This window comes from Rutilus rutilus, assembly GCF_951802725.1.
Source record: "Rutilus rutilus genome assembly, chromosome: 11".
Classification (NCBI taxonomy): domain Eukaryota; kingdom Metazoa; phylum Chordata; class Actinopteri; order Cypriniformes; family Leuciscidae; genus Rutilus; species Rutilus rutilus.
This window is the reverse complement of record NC_140216.1, coordinates 3,248,381-3,267,115: the sequence shown is the minus strand read 5'-3', so window position 1 is coordinate 3,267,115 and position 18,735 is coordinate 3,248,381. Positions and strand designations below refer to the sequence as shown.

The following is an 18,735-nucleotide window of genomic DNA, read 5'->3' as shown; positions in this document are numbered from 1 at the left end:
CCAATGAGGTTCAGTCTCGTGTTACGCAGCACGTTTGAGCTTCTGCAAGAACCAATGAGGTTCATTCTCGTGTTACGCAACATTTTTGAGCTTCAGCAAGAACCAATGAGGTTCATTCTCGTGTTACGCAACAGTTTTGAGCTTCAGCAAGAACCAATGAGGTTCAGTCTCGTGTTACGCAGCACGTTTGAGCTTCTGCAAGAACCAATGAGGTTCATTCTCGTGTTACGCAGCACGTTTGAGCTTCTGCAAGAACCAATGAGGTTCATTCTCGTGTTACGCAGCACGTTTGAGCTTCAGCAAGAACCAATGAGGTTCAGTCTCGTGTTACGCAGCACGTTTGAGCTTCAGCAAGAACCAATGAGGTTCATTCTCGTGTTACGCAGCACGTTTGAGCTTCTGCAAGAACCAATGAGGTTCATTCTTGTGTTACGCAACATTTTTGAGCTTCAGCAAGAACCAATGAGCTTCATTCTCGTGTTACGCAGCACGTTTGAGCTTCTGCAAGAACCAATGAGGTTCATTCTCGTGTTACGCAGCACGTTTGAGCTTCTGCAAGAACCAATGAGGTTCATTCTTGTGTTACGCAACATTTTTGAGCTTCAGCAAGAACCAATGAGGTTCATTCTCGTGTTACGCAGCACGTTTGAGCTTCTGCAAGAACCAATGAGGTTCATTCTCGTGTTACGCAGCACGTTTGAGCTTCTGCAAGAACCAATGAGGTTCATTCTCGTGTTACGCAGCACGTTTGAGCTTCTGCAAGAACCAATGAGCTTCATTCTTGTGTTACGCAGCACGTTTGAGCTTCTGCAAGAACCAATGAGGTTCATTCTCGTGTTACGCAACATTTTTGAGCTTCAGCAAGAACCAATGAGGTTCATTCTCGTGTTACGCAGCACGTTTGAGCTTCTGCAAGAACCAATGAGGTTCATTCTCGTGTTACGCAGCACGTTTGAGCTTCAGCAAGAACCAATGAGGTTCAGTCTCGTGTTACGCAGCACGTTTGAGCTTCTGCAAGAACCAATGAGGTTCATTCTCGTGTTACGCAGCACGTTTGAGCTTCAGCAAGAACCAATGAGATTCATTCTCGTGTTACGCAGCACGTTTGAGCTTCTACAAGAACCAATGAGGTTCAGTCTCGTATTACGCAGCACGTTTGAGCTTCAGCAAGAACCAATGAGGTTCATTCTCGTGTTACGCAGCACGTGTGATCTTCAGCAAGAACCATTGAGGTTTGTTCTCGTGTTACGCAGCACGTGTGATCTTCAGCAAGAACCATTGAGGTTTGTTCTCGTGTTACGCAGCACGTGTGATCTTCAGCAAGAACCATTGAGGTTCATTCTCGTGTTACGCAGCACGTTTGAGCTTCTGCAAGAACCAATGAGGTTCATTCTCGTGTTACGCAGCACGTTTGAGCTTCAGCAAGAACCAATGAGGTTCATTCTCGTGTTACGCAGCACGTTTGAGCTTCTACAAGAACCAATGAGGTTCAGTCTCGTATTACGCAGCACGTTTGAGCTTCAGCAAGAACCAATGAGGTTCATTCTCGTGTTACGCAGCACGTGTGATCTTCAGCAAGAACCATTGAGGTTTGTTCTCGTGTGTCAAGCAGGTTCGGTTGAGCTTCTGTTTATGTTCACTGATCAAAGTTTATATGTGAATAAAAGCCTAATTTCAATCTGTTCATCATATAAAGCGATTGATTTTCTTCAGAATATTTGGACTAAACCACTATAATCATATGGATTAGTTTTACGATCTCTTTACATACTTTTTGAAGTGTCAAAGTGGTAGTTCAATGGAGGGAGAGAAAGCTCTCAGATTTCATCAAAAAGATCTTCATTTGTGTTTCCGAAGATGAGCGAAAGTCTTACGGGTTTGGAACGAGTGACGCGAGTAATTAATGACAGAATTATTTTATTTTTGGGTGACCTAACCCTTTAAAGTGCCCCATGTATGCTATTTCGGATATTACTTTCATGCAGCGTGTCTTGTAGCTGATTGTAAAAGAATGTAAAAGGTCTGCAAAGTTTCAAAGATCAAAGTGCAGATAAATGGAGTTACTGTCTTCCAAATGAAACGAGTCGTCAGTAATTCCAATCTTACTTCCTGCACGAACATATGTAGGTTTGTAATACATTTGCATAATGCCAGCCTATGGTCTTCATTGGCTGCCTGCGAACAATGTCTACTTTGCCCCGCCCCCTCAAACACTGTAGTTGTAGCTGAGGCCTGGAAGAGTTTGGTTCGTGTTGTCGACATGTCGAGAAGACCCTGTTTTCTGCTGCGAAAGCAAATCCACTTTGATGCTTTTCCAAAGGATGAGGACTCGGGCTCGAAGTGATACGGTAAAACCGACACCATCGTTACTGTTCGCATCACTGTTTAAACAAGTGCTGAGGAACATTCAGAGCTGAAATTCAGATATGGTAATGAGCATTTTGTTTCCGACACACGTTGTAAACAACAGACTGGGCCATCTGACCAATCAGAGCAGAGTAGGCTCTCAGAAAGGCGGGGTTTAGAGAGACTGAGTCCTTTATCGAACCGTTTAGACACTGTGAGAAAAGAGCTGATGCTGCTATATAGATCATGAGAAAATTAAAGTGACCTTGGATGCATGTAAACCTATTGTAGGAGACTCCAAATTATATAATATATAACCTTTAACATCCACAACTTTCCATTGTTTTTTTTATAGTGGAAAATGGTTCTTCAGATTATTAAAATGTTCTTCAGAGTAAGAAAGTTGTTTTTCTGGATCTTTAGGGAACCAACATTTTTTCTTTTATAGCATCTCTGCGAAAACCCTAAATTTTTTAAGAGTTCAGTCTTAGACTCATTAAAACTCCAGGACCATACAAGATTACTGTTTTTAATTGTAGGATACTATGATTGATCATAACATTGGGCTAAGGGCTAGTCTTGTGTTTTACAGCTGTTAGTGAAGAACGATGCAGATCTGTTCGTGGAGAATGAGGACAGGGAGACGCCGTGTGACTGTGCGGAGAAACAGCATCACAAGGAGCTGGCGCTCAGTCTGGAGTCTCAGATGGTTTTCTCTCAGGATGCTGGAGCACAGGAGATCGAAGCAGAGTATGCCGCCCTTGACCGACGAGAGGTACGGTGGTGTTAAAAACTGTGCTTTCTGAGTTTAGAGACTGTGACTTTAATTTAATTTAATATATTTATGAAGAGTTCAGATGCAAAAGCGCCTAAGTGCCATCTGATATTTTCTTCTAGAATGATAATTTTTGAGAGAGAGAGAGAGAATTTTAATACTTTTATTCAGCAAGGATGCATTCAATTGGTCAAAAGTGTCAGTTTATAATGTTATAGGCTAATCTATAATAATAGATTTCTATTTCAAATAAAGAAATTCGGTTTCCACACAAATTATTAAGCAACATTGCCATTCTTCTCATGATGTAACGAGTACATCAGGATTTATGGGAAGTGTTCCCGGTTCCGGCTGACCTAATCTATGCAGCCTAACATTGAATTATAGAAGTCTATAATGTATTATGTGTATGCTAGGTCAAAGAGATGTGTCTTTCAATCTAGCTTTGAACTGACAGAGTGTGTCTGCTTCCCGGACAATGTTAGGAAGATTGTTCCAAAGTTTTGGTGCTAAATAGGAGAAGGATCTACCGCCAGCAGTCGATTTAGATGTTCTAGGTATTATCAACTGGCCGGAATTTTGAGATCGCAATAGACTTGAAGGACTATAATGCGTTAAGAGCTCGCTCAAGTACTGCGGAGCTAAACCATTTAGTGCTTTGTAAGTAATCAGCAATATTTTAAAATTGATGCGACGTTTAATAGGGAGCCAATGCAGTTTTGACAGAACCGGGCTAATATGGTCATACTTCCTGGTTCTGGTAAGAGCTTTTAATGGTCCTTGAATGGTTCTATGCAAGTTTTTCTCAACAAACACTGATTTAAACTCTGATGCAATTATTTGCACTTTATCAGCATATTGTGTAATTAACTTATAAATCTATTTGTTAATCAATTTACAGCCCAATATATATATAATATAGGTTAAAGGTTCCGTGTGCATGTTCGCTGTTATTTCTGTGCGGTGTGCACTGAAGAAGTGAGCTCAAGATAAATCACAGCTTGGTAATGTAATGTCACAGGATATTACATCAATCAAAAGTGGATAGACAGACAGACTCATGATTGCTTTGTGTTGCTGTTCCAGACAGACCTTGCAATATTGAAGTTTAAAAAGAAAAGCTTTATTAGTTCTTTTTCCATCACCTCTTTGCTTCACACTTGTCATTTTTAACCTGTCATTTATCCCTTCATCTTTCTCTCTCTCTCTCTCCAGCCATATGAGGGATTGAAACTTCAGGACTTGCGTCGGCTGAAAGACATGTTGATAGTGGAGACGGCGGACATGCTTCAGGCTCCTCTCTTCACGGCTGAGGCGCTTCTGCGAGCTCACGGTACGGATTTACTGCAGCTACTGTTAAAATCAAACAATTCCACGTCAGCCAATGAGAACGCTACGTTTATATGCATTCAATTTTACAATTGCATTACAAGTGAATACCAAGACTTTATGAACACACAATAAAAGGCTCTGCTGGGGGCCGGTTTCACAAAGCTATTTTAGACCGGTCTATAGTGGTTAGACAAGTCTAAAATGTGCTCATAGACTAGTCTAATGCAAGTTAGACTGTTTCACAAAAATAAAGACTGACTTAATTTAGACCAAATAAATTAGACCCCTCTTACCCCCAGGCTAACTTAGGTCTATGTTACCTTGGCAACCAGCAGTAACAATCAGTTACACCACAAACAGCCAAAAGAAAAGGGAAAATGGCTCATAATTTAAACATTTCTTCTTGTTACCACATTCTCCGCTAAATTTCCCAAGTAAAACGTCCTTGTAACTGTTATACTCCTCCAACAAACACATATTTTCCACTGGGGTAAACTGCACTGAGCGGTTGAATGCGCTTACTCGATCCGCCATGTTTTTTGTTTTGAAAAGTGTCTTATTTTACCCAGAATGCATTGCAGTGTAGTCCTACTTGAGATAGTCAGAGGCTTAAGTGCTTTGTGCAACGGTCTGATTTTGATGTCTATCTGAAGTCTGACTATCTACTATATCTAAGCCATAGTCAAAGTCTATCTTTGTGAAACCGGCCCCAGGTCTTACCATGTTCTTTTAGACATGTTCATGGTATTCTGTGAAACATAATGTAGTGCCATGTAAAAGTATAATTTGATAACACCCATGTACCATAGTACTGCTGCAGTACTTATTATAAGAGATTAGAGATGAAGTGGTTAATATATTGCAGTGGACTGTCACTGTGCCAGCTGATCCATTTGATCAGTTAAAGTTATATGCCAAAGTTGGTCAATTTCCAAGATCGTTCATTCATCAAGATAATACAAGCAAAAGGGTTTGGCTCGTCTTTGTTACTGTGCAAACTATAAAAAGCCTTGCTGTAAGTCGCCATGAAGTCAAAATTGGCAAATCTTATGTTTTTTTGGAATATCGCAGAGTATTTATTATAAATAATTTAGCTGTGCTCATCATTATTTTGTTAAATGTGCGGGGGAACCTGTCACTCACATGAGATCGACCAATAGCAAACCACAACCATCCAAACAATTACCAATGGACAAAATCAAGCCTGCCCTACATTTATTTTCTCATTTGAAAGACGTTTCACTCAAATCAACAGGGATGAAAACACTTTTGCAACTTTCGTTTAATGCAGACTTTGATTATAATATTTTTTGAAAATTAAAATGACTAATGGGAGAATTCTGTTAGAATTTGATGTGGCTGTTTTGGAGAAAAACTCAGATTTACATGGAATAAATTGCTTTTAACGCATCAAGCATATCAGGTGTAGGCCTATGTGATTTAAAAAAAAAGGATGTTAAAGGTTAATTCTGAAGGCATGTCTGACCTTTTACTGAGTGATGTTTGCATATTATATCAGTGCGCACTATTTCTGAAATCCCTGGAGTGCCTTGATTATAGTCTTGAGTTTTCTTCCGGGAACGAACATGTCACAGATATTCCTAGTTTAAATAATTCCTGCCCAAAACATATGCAGAATAAAGGGGCGGCGCCTGGTTGAGTTAGTTAGTAGTGTGTTGAAACTGGCGGATATGGTAAGGGGCGGGACATTTCCCAAACACGCTCGAAACGCTTGACCAATCACAACACACTGATCCAGCCGACCAATCAGAGCACAGTGTGCTTTTCAGAAGGAGGGGCTTCATAGAGACAGGAACTAAACAGAGCGTTACTGACAGACTGGGAAGAGAGGAGCTGCAACAATGGAGAATATGGGAAAAATAATGTGTTTTTTAACATTCAAGCATGAAAACATATTCTAGTACGCTTTTCCAGTTTGTTTATTAAAAATATTAAAAACGTCATAATTCTGGCCAAAATACTGGAGGAAATCTCTTATTTTATTTTATTTTATTTTATTTTATTTTATTTTATTTTATTTTATTTTATTTTATTTTATTTTATTTTATTTTATTTTATTTATTATTCAAAATTCCATATTATTCACTCCGGTCCGCTAAGGTGTTATTTCGCCAACACTTCGTGTTAGTTACGCGCATTTACGTGTTACGTTGTGTTTCCCGCGTGAGGTACTTTGTATTGTACGTTGCCATGACGTTCACGCACGCACAAAACTACTACGATGGTTCCTCAACGTTTGCTGTTGGACACAATAAATGTGTCCCCAAATTAAGTCCTTGAATTTGAGGGTATTGAGTCCTTGAAAGGTCCTTGAATTTGGAGTTAACGAAGGTGTGGGAACCCTTTTCTGCTGTACAGACTGGGACAGGGAGAAACTTCTGGAGGACTGGATGTCCAATGCTGAGGACTGCTGCCAGCGCTCAGGTGTTCAGATGCCAACTCCCCCACCGAGTGGCTACAATGCTTGGGACACTCTGCCTTCACCTAGAACTCCCAGAACCACTCGTTCCTCCGTCACCTCGCCTGATGATATCAGCCTGCTGTCTCCTGTGGACGGCCTTGCCCTGGTTAGATTCATCAGTGCATGACATCATGATCCACATTCTTCATCATGAAAACATATTGACACAGTCTGTTCAATGTTTCTTATGCCCATGTAGTGTGGAATTTGCATGTGCACCATATCTGTGTTTGAGGACCCTGTGGATATGTCGTGTGGACACGAGTTCTGCCGGGCATGCTGGGAAGGGTAAGCATTGGGAATATAAGTTTGTTTTAAAGCACAAGCTCAGATCATGTTTGTGTTCAGTTGTCATCATAATACATCCATTACAGTTAACTACTTACACTACCAGGGTCAGTAAGAATAAAAAAAAGAAGAAATTAATACTATTATTTGTCAAGACTGCATTAAATTGATCAAAAGTGACGGTAAAGACATTTTATAACGTTACAAATGTCAAATAAATGCTGTTCTTTTGAAATTTGTTCATCAAAGAATCCTGAAAAAAGTTTCCACAAAAATATTAATATTAAATATTAACGTTGGTAATGATCAGAAATGTTTCTTGAGCCGCAAATCAGCATATTAGAATGATTTCTGATGGATCATGTGACACTGAAGACTGGAGTAATGATGCTGAAAATTCAGCTTTGATCACAGGAATAAATTACATATATCCAAATAGAAAATATTTTAAGTGGTAACAATATTTCACATTATTAGTGGTTTTGCTGTTGTTTTGATCAACCAATTGCTTCTTTCAATACATAAAAAAAATCTGACTTTTGAATGCCCTGGATTAGTTTGCAATAAACTTAAAATATATTAGCTTTTATACTTATAATCACTTACTATAAGTCAGTAGCTACATGTTTTACTACCATTTCCTATTTGATTATGGCTTTCGCAGTGCTTCATGGGATCATTTTAATTTTTCTTGCTTAAAAAGCAATGCTATTATGAAGTCCTGTGGAGAAACTGAATAGAAAAACAATTCCACTGAAAAAGCACTTTATTGTACTATATTGTGAGTTGTTTATGATCCATATATTCATAACCTTTAAACACTGTTTGTCTGGATGTCAGGTTTTTGAATCTGAAGATCCAGGAAGGGGAAGCACATAACATCTTTTGCCCTGCTTATGACTGCTTCCAGCTGGTTCCTGTGGAGGTCATTGAAAGCGTTGTCTCCAGAGAGATGGATAAGCGCTACCTGCAGTTTGACATTAAGGTACAATTGGATCTCACTAAGCCCTGGAAACCATTTCAGAGCTGCCATTTCTTTTCTCTTATCATAGACTGTCTGATGCTGGCTTTGAATCAAAATGCTGACAGCGTCCTGCTGTTGGTTGAGTTTTTGCCAGAGATTGTTTGAGCAGAAAAAGCTTTTGTAAACACACTTGCTCAGAAGTCAAATGTTTGATTGTTGGGTAAATATCACGTCGATTTGATTTGGATGATTTAAAGATTCATATTGGTTTTGGGGTATTGGGTCATTTACGTCATCCAAAACAAATAGCGTGTTTCAACACATTTCTTTCCATCTCCAGGCTTTTGTGGATAATAATCCTGCCATTCGCTGGTGCCCCGTGGCCAGATGTGAAAGAGCCGTACGACTGACTAGACCAGGACCTGGAGCCTCTGACTCTCGGAGCTTCCCTTTGCTCAAAGCCCCCGCTGTAGACTGTGGGAAAGGCCATCTCTTCTGCTGGTATGTTAAAGAGGGCCTATTATGCCCTTTTACAAAGGTTTTCATGCTTGTATATTAAAAAAAACATATTTTTCACATTGTTGCAGCTCCTCTCTTTACAGTCTGTCAGTAACGCTCTTGTCTCTATAGGCGCGTTTCCATTACAGATTTGCGCAAAACGTTTGCGTTTTTTTTTATATATATATATTTTTTTTTTCTTTTTTCTTTTTTTTTTCTAAATGTCGACAAAAAACTATTGCGAAATGACGGCGTTTCCATTAACCGATGTTATGCGACTAAAACAACTTCTCGCGATAAGTAAATCCAAAAACCATGGCAACGGACGTTGGTAGGTTTATGTACTATATCCCGGCCACTGCACTAGCCATTATTATTATTAATCGAAGGAGACGTATGTGTGTTTTCCAAGCATTAGTCTAATGGAAGGAACGACCCTTATACTTGTGAGCGGCACATATGAGGAGTTTCTGGGTGTTTCTCCCTCATATCTGCTTCGAGGTCTTGATTGTGGCATTTATTTGAGGTTTAGAATCCATTATTCCTGTAATTCTTTTGTCTTATATGAATTTAATAAAGAACTCTGTCTCGTATTCTGTCCAAACACACCGCATCATCTACGTCAGGTGACCTGTAAATGCGCAAAAACTGTTTCCATTGCAGTTTTGCGAAATATTTCTTTTTCGAATTGCCTGAAAAACCTCCTCATGCGAGCGCAAAAACTTTTTTTTTGTGCGAAATTGACGTGTTTCCATCGGGCGTATTTTCAATTCGCAATTTCAATTTGCGCAATTTTAAGGGTAATGGAAACGTGGCTTATGAAGCCCCCCCTTCTGAAATATTGGTCGGCTGGATCAGTGTGTTGTGATTGGTCAACCACTTTGAGCGTGTTTGAGAAATGTCCCGCCCCTTACCATAACTGCCAGTTTCAACACACCACTAACTAACTCATCCAGGCCCCGCCCCTTTATTCTGCATATTAATTATTTAAATGAGGAATATTGTGTTCGTTCCCAGAAGAAACTCAAGACTACAATGGAGGCGTTTCAGGGAGTTCAGAAACACTGACACTGATATAGAGAATAACTCCCGCTGGAGGGACTTTGTGTTTTGTAACTTTGCAGAGCTTTTTCATCCTCAAACTAAAGAAAGTTAAACATGTACAAAGCATAATAGGTCCTCTTTAACCAGCTGTTTCCTTTATCTATGCATAATTTCTTTGTCTTCTGTCACACTTACTACTGTAGGTCTGATATATTTATGTTATTGTTGGGTCTTAAAGCAATGTAAACCATACAAGAAAGTTCAGTTTATTTTCTGGTGGACACAAAAACCCCTAATGATTTAAAAAATGAACTTTTATTTAAAAGAAATTATTCATATTATTTGTTTCTTTTGATTTTGATAGAAAAATATGACGGACACATTCTTCGTGAGATTCACCAGATGTTAATGTGCATCCTACAAAATGCCATGTTTACCTGTTGGTTTTCTTCTCAGGGAGTGTCTTGGTGATGCTCATGAACCCTGTGACTGTGAGACATGGAAGATGTGGCTGCAGAAGGTGTCTGAAATGAAGCCTGAAGAACGTAGGAACTCCAGACTTTATTGTGTCGTTCTCGCAGACCATGCATTTAATCAAATGACCTCAGCATGCAATAACGTTTGACCTGCATCTTTATTTAATGGATATTCATGACATAACCCGCTGGTGTAGGTTTTGATATCGAGCTCCTCCCTGTCTCTGAACAGTGGCCGGTGTGAGCGAAGCTTATGAAGATGCTGCCAACTGCCTGTGGCTGCTCACCAACTCCAAACCTTGTGCCAACTGCAAATCCCCCATCCAGAAAAACGAAGGCTGTAATCACATGCAGTGCTCGAAGGTCAGTACAGAATGGCTTATGTGGAAAAAAACAAAAAAAACAGCTGCAGCCATTCGAATGTCAGCCCGCTAAAATTATCACCTGTTACATTATGGACTAAAAAGGTCAGACATCCTCAATGGAGAACTTGGTAATCACACATACAGGGCACGTTTATTAAGGTTCAATATTTGATTCCTAAAAAATTATCAAGGGCATTTTTACCTCAATGAGAACATTGTTTTTTGTGTGCCACAATGTTGGCCATTAATGTAAAAAAAACATTCATTTTATCAATTGACTGAAAGAAACTGAAGTAGATTATGTAGTAGATTTTAATTGCAGTTTTGCAATGTTGTTCAGTATGAAAAGCAATAGTGATTTAAACGATATTTTACAAACAAGAAATTAATATTGAGTTAATTTCATTTTAAACACAACATGGCCAGCTATTCTATTGATAAGCAATAATAGCACTCTTGGAAAACGACATGCACGTGAAAATATGTATATCCATTCAGGGATATTTTTGCCATATTTTAAATATCTATTTTTGTCATGTTAATGGCATGTTGTATCTAATCTAGAGGAAACTCAACACTGGAAAATTTGATTAAACTGATGTTTTTTTGGGATGCTTTTGGACCTAAAACTAATAGCTCCCTTCATAACGGTCTTGACAACAAAATTGCACAGGCATTAAATGAACATTTACATAGTATTTGTCTAATAAGCTATCATGTAATGCACAAAGTCCTCATTATAAAATCTCTTACAGACATCATAGGAGTGTGTTTTTTTTGCGTGTGTGTCCATGACACAAGATGTATGTGTGATGCAAACCGACCCTTTGACGTCAGAGCAGGTGTTTGAACAAAGGATATGACCTCCGCTCTGCCTTACTGGTTTCTTAATGAAGGCTTAACTAAGGCTCTGTTTGACAGGCGCAGGGGGAAGGGGAAGCTATTCACACCACCATCCTGTGAAAAAAACAAAACGAATGTTGAATGCTCACTCGTGCCGGCTATTTATATTGTCAAATGCAAAGGGTCTTGTAGCACACTCTAATCTGTGGTTCTTTTAGCACACTCATTTGTTCAGTAACATTTATGCTGATTTAAATCTGTTGATGGTTTATGTCAGTGTCTACAACCTGGTTTATGCCCTTTCACTAAGTCTTGATTTTGTTTTTTGGCCTCTTTTAGAATATATTTTCATGCTTGAATATAACCCCCCCCCATATTTTTCACATATTGCTTTGCTGTCAGTAACGCTCTTAGTTCCTGTCTCTATGAAGCTCCTCCTTCTGAAAAGCACAATGTGCTCCGATTGGTCGGCTGGATCAGTGTGTTGTGATTGGTCAACTTTGAGTGTGTTTAGGAAATGTCTCGCCCCTTTCCATAACCGGCAGTTTCAACACACTACCAGAGCCCGTCTACGGAGAGCCTGCCCACTCCCTATTAAGCTCTATTGTACCGAATTTTGGTTGTAGTACCACCAGAGTTCCACTGGGGGCGATCGCCATGAGTGCAAAATGAATGGGAGTCTATGGGGCTAGACGGCTAAATTTGTCTCTTTCACCCGATTGCCGTTGAGAAATCTCAGATCTGATTGTAGATTTTGCAAGTTCAACATGGGTTTTAGGTCGAAAGTTGAATGAACGAGTACTTATGTCCTTTTGATTTCTTACAGGTTGAGTTGTTGTTGCCCATAACACGCTAGCATTCTGCTAATGAACGCTGATTGGTCAGTGAAGGACTGATTACGACCAGAGATACCGCTTGATGGCATCGTGTCATCCGCAGCGGGACCAGAAACAAACAAAACAAAAACTCTTCTAGCACGTGTGTTTACCTGTGTCAGCTGTGTTGTCGATGCCTCGAGTGAAAAGAAAGTGCAGAGCGCGAACGCACCAAAGTGACTGAAGGATTGCCGTTAAGCAGTATCTCTGGTCGTACATGTGTATGACGTCATTGACACTTTAAAAGACTTTTTAAAGCAAATAAGTGACTCAAAAAAATCTAACACCCAGCAATGTGTAATTTATTTGCATCTCCTTTCGAATACAACATTCAAATTACTAGACAAAAAATTATATCCCGAGAAAAGTGGATTTTTATTGGTATAGCGCCATAGACCTCCATTCATTCTGCACTCGTCCTGTGAGCGCCCTCATATGGAATCAGAGAGGAACTGCAACCAGTTCAGAAGCGGGAAGTTTACTGAGAGTGAAACTTCTCGCCATATTAGACATTCTCTGACACTACTAACTACCTCAACCAGGCCCCACCCCTTTTTCTGCATATTAATTATTTAAATGAGGAATACTGTGACGTTTTCGTTCCCTGAAGAAAGACTACAATGGAGGCGTTTCAGGGAGTTCAGAAACAGTGACACTTATATAGAGAACAACTCCCTCTGGAGAGACTTTGTGCTTTGTTATAGCTGCTCAGTGCTTGCTTATCTGATCCTGCTCATAAGTTCTGTCTTGCTCACCGTTCTCATCTCGATCTCTTTGCAGTGCAAGTATGATTTCTGCTGGATTTGTCTTGAGGAATGGAAGAAACACAGCTCCTCTACCGGAGGATACTATCGATGCACGCGCTACGAGATCATCCAACAGGTGGAGGAACAGTCCAAGGAAATGACCGTGGAGGTAATCGTGCCTAAAAGGAGTGTACACACACGGCAGCCGTTCAACGAATGCATTTACTTGGAGCTTTTGTGATTTGTTTGTGGACTGCCATTAATGGTTTTAGTGAATAAAGTCTCAAAAGACTAAACGCTTACTTTCAATGCTTATATTTCCTCATGTGTAAAAAGTTACAAAATAGGTTCTGCTTTATACAGTAGTAGCCAAAAGTAATGTCTGGTCTAGGAAAATTGACATCTTCACCTATTTAAAAACGTTGTTAAAGATTTTGTATGCATATTGCGTAGTCAATAGTTTTATTTGTGATAACACAATGAAACATGCCAAATTGTGCAAACATTATTTTTGGCCGGGTTTCTTTGTCATACAAAGAAACCGATGAAATATTAATAAGTGATTATGTTGTAGTCAATAGCCCTATACGGACGGGACTAGTTTAACATGGAGAGGTGGGGTAAAGTAATAATTACCAGAGCTTCTCTGTGATTTTAATCCCGTCCGAATGTGCCATCTCAGTAATCATTACGGACAATGTCGGTAAATATTACTGCGACTTTTACCTTCAGTAAAAAGGTCTGGAAAAATGACCTCAGGTAGTGCTAATCCCGTGCGAATACACCCGCTGTAAATATGTACGTAAATATTTTGAAATTGGACATTGTGTTACCATAGAAACAGTACTCTAAATTATTTTATCAGGCTCCTCCCCTTTTGGGCGTCGTCATGTTTCATAATTTATTATCAAAATATTTTCTAATCTTGACAAAACGCATATCGTCAGAAAGGTCTGAGTCTCAAGGTTCCATATTTTGTGACAGAAGTGATATTTGGACAGAAATTTATTAATTTGTTATGGTAGAATGCATACAGTTAAATTCAATGGAATTCAATGACACCCGGTGGCTATTTTTGGTAATACGCCTAAACAAAATCTCATGGGAACTTCAATTTTTGTGATATCAACTTCAAATTTGGAACACAACTTGGTTAGATATATGGCTTTGATTTTATAGTATTTTTTTTGTAAAACATATTTTGTAAAATATATATTTTATATAAAAGAAAAATATTAAATAAATTATATTTGATTTGATGTAAATTTAAACTTCCATAACTTTTTCATACTTTAATTTTTTGAAGTGCTTTCACTTCAGTAATAATCTGCATTTTTTTCCCTTTAGAACAAGACCAAACTTGGGTATATACTCCAAAGCATTCTTGAATTACAACCATTTAAGCTTGAATAGTGAATTTTAATGTCCATTCTCAAAAAGGGGGGTGACAGCTAAGGGGTTAATATTACAGACGTCCTGTGGCAAAATTACATTACTCCATCTACCCTTGTAAAGTTAATCCCGTCCGAATAGGGCTAATGTATGCTTTATTCTGTGAGCTTTTTGTTTTTCTGTGCATTTTTTTTTGCATGGTAAAATGAAACCCGTAGCTGTAGTTTACAAAATAATTTTGTCAGATAAATACCTTAACCAAGTTTAGCGTTTTGTTCTTCCGTTATATTTAAAATACATAAAATATTTTCCTCATATTTTGATGTATTAATCGAACTTGTAGGGTTATTAAAAACAAATATCCCCCTCTGGACATCACTTTTGGTGGTTATGAGCTTGAATTTCAGTCTTGAAGTTGGGAGTCACTCTTGCTTTTATGTTTTGTGTCTCGCAGGCAGAAAAAAAGCACAAGAGTTTTCAGGAACTCGACTGTTTTATGCATTATTACACACGATACAAGAACCACGAACACAGTTACCAGGTAGCAATTTTTATGAAATGAATGTCTTCGATACATTTCCAGTTTTGTTGACAGTCACTCATCACAGGTGATTTCCTTTAAACTAGTTAGAAGAAAGACTCCTGAAAACAGCCAAAGAGAAGATGGAGCAACTGAGCAAAGCTTTCATTGGAAGTGAGTAGGAATTTGATTCATTAGACCACGTCAGACATATTTTACACACTTTACGCAAGTTTTTAAATGTTATTATAAACAGATGTATGGTGCATTTTGAATATTATGAATATATAAAAATGACAATTTATCTGTTTCATAAGGGGACGGAGCCCCACCTGACACCACGTTCATTGAGGACGGTGTGCATGAACTTCTCAAGACTCGACGCATCCTTAAGTGCTCTTATCCATATAGTTTCTTCTTGGAGCCCAAAAGCACAAAGAAAGAAATATTTGAACTTATGCAGGTTCTGAGATCGATATTCATTCACTGCTTAGAGGGATAGTTCACCCAAAAATGAAAATTCTGTCATTATTTACTCACCCTTGTGTCGTTCCAAACCCATACGATTTTTTTTTAACACAAATTAAAATATTATTAATGAAATCTAAGGGATTTCTGTTCCTCCATTGAAAGTCTATTCAACAAAAACTCTGACACAAGTTAATAAAGAGATCCTAAAAAAAATCTAAATGAATGGAGCAGATTTAATCCAAGTCTTCTGAAGAGACATAATCGTTTTGTTCGCTTTGTATGATGGACAGATTTAATTTAGGCTTTTATTCACCTGTAAACAGGGCTTGACGTTAACACCCGTCAACCCCGCCAAAAGCAGTGGCGTTTAACGCAGTCGCTCCTACTAGACACTTTGGCAGGTTTTAATTTTACATATAATTTATACATTTTTCAAATGTAGTCTTTTAAAAAGGCATCTGAAATAATAAACTAAGTGCTATGTAGTGTTGTCAAAAATATTGTTTTTTTTTTCAATACAAATCGATACTGAAATATCTGAAACGCTTCCAATACTCATTTCTCGCAAAATAGATACACAATACCAGCTGTTCTTTCTCCATCCATCCATCCATCCATCCATCCATCCATCCATCCATCCATCCATCCATCCATCCATCCATCCATCCATCCATCCATCCATCCATCCATCCATCCATCCATCCATCCATCCATCCATCCATCCATCCATCCATCCATCCATCCATCCATCCATCCATCCATCCATCCATCCATCCTTTCGACGTGGTATTGTGCGTATTGTGCATAATTTTACTCATTCCCGCAGATTTTGTGCTCACACCAAAAGTGCGCGTATAAAGCCGCCTCTCAGTACTAAATTAAGTTATTTTTCACTGCTTATTGCACTTAAACAGTCAAATACACACAAAATAATGTCAAATGCCGGACTTGGTGAGTATTCACGCAAACACAGTCAGTTATGTTTTAAGTGAATGTAAACAGTTGAAAAGAAAACGCATGTGTAACAGTATAATGGATCTGTGGATCTGCTAAATGATGAGTTAATAGTAAAAATATCTATATGGCCATTTTTGTCAAAATTGTGAAAATGCTAGTAACTTTGGCAAACCACTAGCCACAGTGGCTGGTGAGCAAAAATGTTATTGTCAAGCCCTGTCTGTAAATATTAATCAGCCAACATAAATGGAAGCTCAACCATACTTGTTTGACGAGCGAGAATGAAAATCATTGGTTCTTGAGCTTCCTTTTACTATATTTGAGTGCTCTATGTATATTTGCTGATCAGTGTTTGTATGTAAATGAAAGTAAATTTAAATCTGTTCATCATATAAAGCGATCGTGTCTCTGTGTCTCAGAAGTCTTGGACTAAACCACTTGATTCATATGGATTTCTTTTGCGATCACTTTATGAACATTTTGAAGCTTCTGAAGAGTTTTGACTTTCAATGAAGGGACAGAAATCCCTCAGTTTTCATTAAAAATACATTCATGTGTGTTTTGAAGATGAACGAAAGTTGTATTGATGATGACTGAATTTTCATTTTTGAGTGAACTATCCCTTTAAGAAAAGCAACTTTTTTTTGGTGTAAAGTTTTCATGCACAACATGCTCTTATGATTTTTCTCTTTCCACCATTCACAGACTGATTTAGAGATGGTCACTGAAGACCTCGCTCAGAAGGTGAACAGGCCTTACCTCCGCACCCCTCGCCATAAGATCATCAGTGCCACGTTTCTGGTGCAGCAGAAGAGACGGGAGTTCTTGGCTTCTGTGGCTCGAGGTGTCGCTCCTAATGATTCCCCCGAGGCTCCGCGCCGCAGGTAAACACGTGTGTGCTGCCATCAAGGATACAGACCCGTCACCTTTTGGTGAAAATCACTCTCTAGATCTGTTGTCAACAAAAGAAAAGCAGTACGGTCTCCCTGCGGTTTTCCGCCCAAATAAAATCTCTGTGGTTTAATGTTTAAAAAGCAAATTAATTAAGACAGCCATACATATTAGTATTGTATTTTTTAACATTTAAATGAATGAATATAGCCATTGTTGCTGATATGGCGTTAAATCATAAATAAATAAACTATTTACTATTAATAATAATAATATTAATAATAATAATTATTAAATACTCTTATATTACTATTTTATATTACAAGACTAAATAATATTTACTATAATACTACTGTACCATAGTAACTATTTATTGTAATAATTAATTATAATAATTAAAAAGCAAATTAATTAAGACAGCCATACATATTAGTATTGTATTTAAAAAAAAATGTAATACTGTTGATTGCCATGAATATAGCCATTGTTGCTGATATGGCGTTAAATCATAAATAAATAAACTATTTAGTATTTATTATACTATAGCAACTATTTATTATTATAGTATTAAATAGTATTATTACTATTGTAATAATAATATTAATTAAATACTCATATTACTATTTTATATTACAAGACTAAATAATATTTACTATAATACTACTGTACGATAGTAACGATTATTGTAATAAATAGAATTATTGCTGTAATAATAATGATGATCATTAGCATTATTAGTAGTATATAGTCATATATCACCTTTTTAACCTCTGATAATTGTGCATCCCTGGCTATGTTTTTTGGGCGTTTACTATAGTAGCACCATGGCATTCTTTCAAGTAACTTTTTACTTTAAACAATACTATATTATTATGATATTACTATGGTTAATGTCCACAAAAACATGACATTACTTTTGGTACCATGTCCAAAATATAGTTTACTAACAGCCACGGTACTTTTTCTAAGAGTTATATACATTATAATAGTGCAAACATTTTCTCCTCTTTTGCAGTTTTGCTGGTGGGACGTGGGACTGGGAGTATCTGGGATTTGCCTCTCCTGAGGTATTGCTGCGTCTCTGCTTTTGTGTTAATATTTTTCTGTTTTTAACTAACCTCTGTTATTGCAAAGCTCACCCAGAGTTGCAGCTCACTAGACTGTTAATTCCCTCTTTCTGTCTCTCCTTGTATTAATGTAAGAGAGTTGTGTGATGCTGTGAAGTACTAGCAGTCATTGAATCTCATTCTGTGTCCAAAGATGGTGAGGAATCACCCAGTACGGGGATCAAATGCACAGCGTGAGAACAATTACAATGCAGGAGGCCAGCCGCAGGTACTGCTGAAAACAAAAAAACAAAACATACCTCAAAATTTGACATTTAAGAATTCACTTGTTATATACAGACCCTTTCCAAAAAATTGGAATATCATGGAAAAGTTTATTTATTTCCATAATTCCATTCAAAAT

General features: G+C 38.0%; 2 protein-coding genes across 4 annotated transcripts in view; one reads left to right on the top strand and one right to left on the bottom strand.

Moving 5' to 3' along the window:
- Positions 1–18,735, top strand: part of ankib1a (ankyrin repeat and IBR domain containing 1a) — a 41,813-nt gene that overhangs the window by 18,440 nt on the left and 4,638 nt on the right. The window contains exons 1-16 of one of the 3 annotated variants that reach the window (XM_084423910.1): positions 2,214–2,348; positions 2,939–3,121; positions 4,337–4,454; positions 6,833–7,041; positions 7,135–7,223; positions 8,064–8,208; positions 8,528–8,688; positions 10,186–10,274; positions 10,438–10,568; positions 13,069–13,203; positions 14,881–14,967; positions 15,054–15,120; positions 15,264–15,409; positions 17,080–17,258; positions 18,281–18,332; positions 18,526–18,600. In XM_084423910.1, coding sequence (XP_084280036.1) covers positions 2,307–2,348; positions 2,939–3,121; positions 4,337–4,454; positions 6,833–7,041; positions 7,135–7,223; positions 8,064–8,208; positions 8,528–8,688; positions 10,186–10,274; positions 10,438–10,568; positions 13,069–13,203; positions 14,881–14,967; positions 15,054–15,120; positions 15,264–15,409; positions 17,080–17,258; positions 18,281–18,332; positions 18,526–18,600 — 1,908 coding nt within the window. In that variant the 5' untranslated portion in view covers positions 2,214–2,306. Of the gene's footprint in view, positions 1–2,213; positions 2,349–2,938; positions 3,122–4,336; positions 4,455–6,832; positions 7,042–7,134; positions 7,224–8,063; positions 8,209–8,527; positions 8,689–10,185; positions 10,275–10,437; positions 10,569–13,068; positions 13,204–14,880; positions 14,968–15,053; positions 15,121–15,263; positions 15,410–17,079; positions 17,259–18,280; positions 18,333–18,525; positions 18,601–18,735 lie in introns of those variants that run through there. The other 2 variants (XM_084423908.1, XM_084423909.1) reach the window with 2 other exon arrangements.
- Positions 1–18,735, bottom strand: part of ppt1 (palmitoyl-protein thioesterase 1 (ceroid-lipofuscinosis, neuronal 1, infantile)) — a 133,903-nt gene that overhangs the window by 111,931 nt on the left and 3,237 nt on the right. The window lies entirely within an intron of this gene.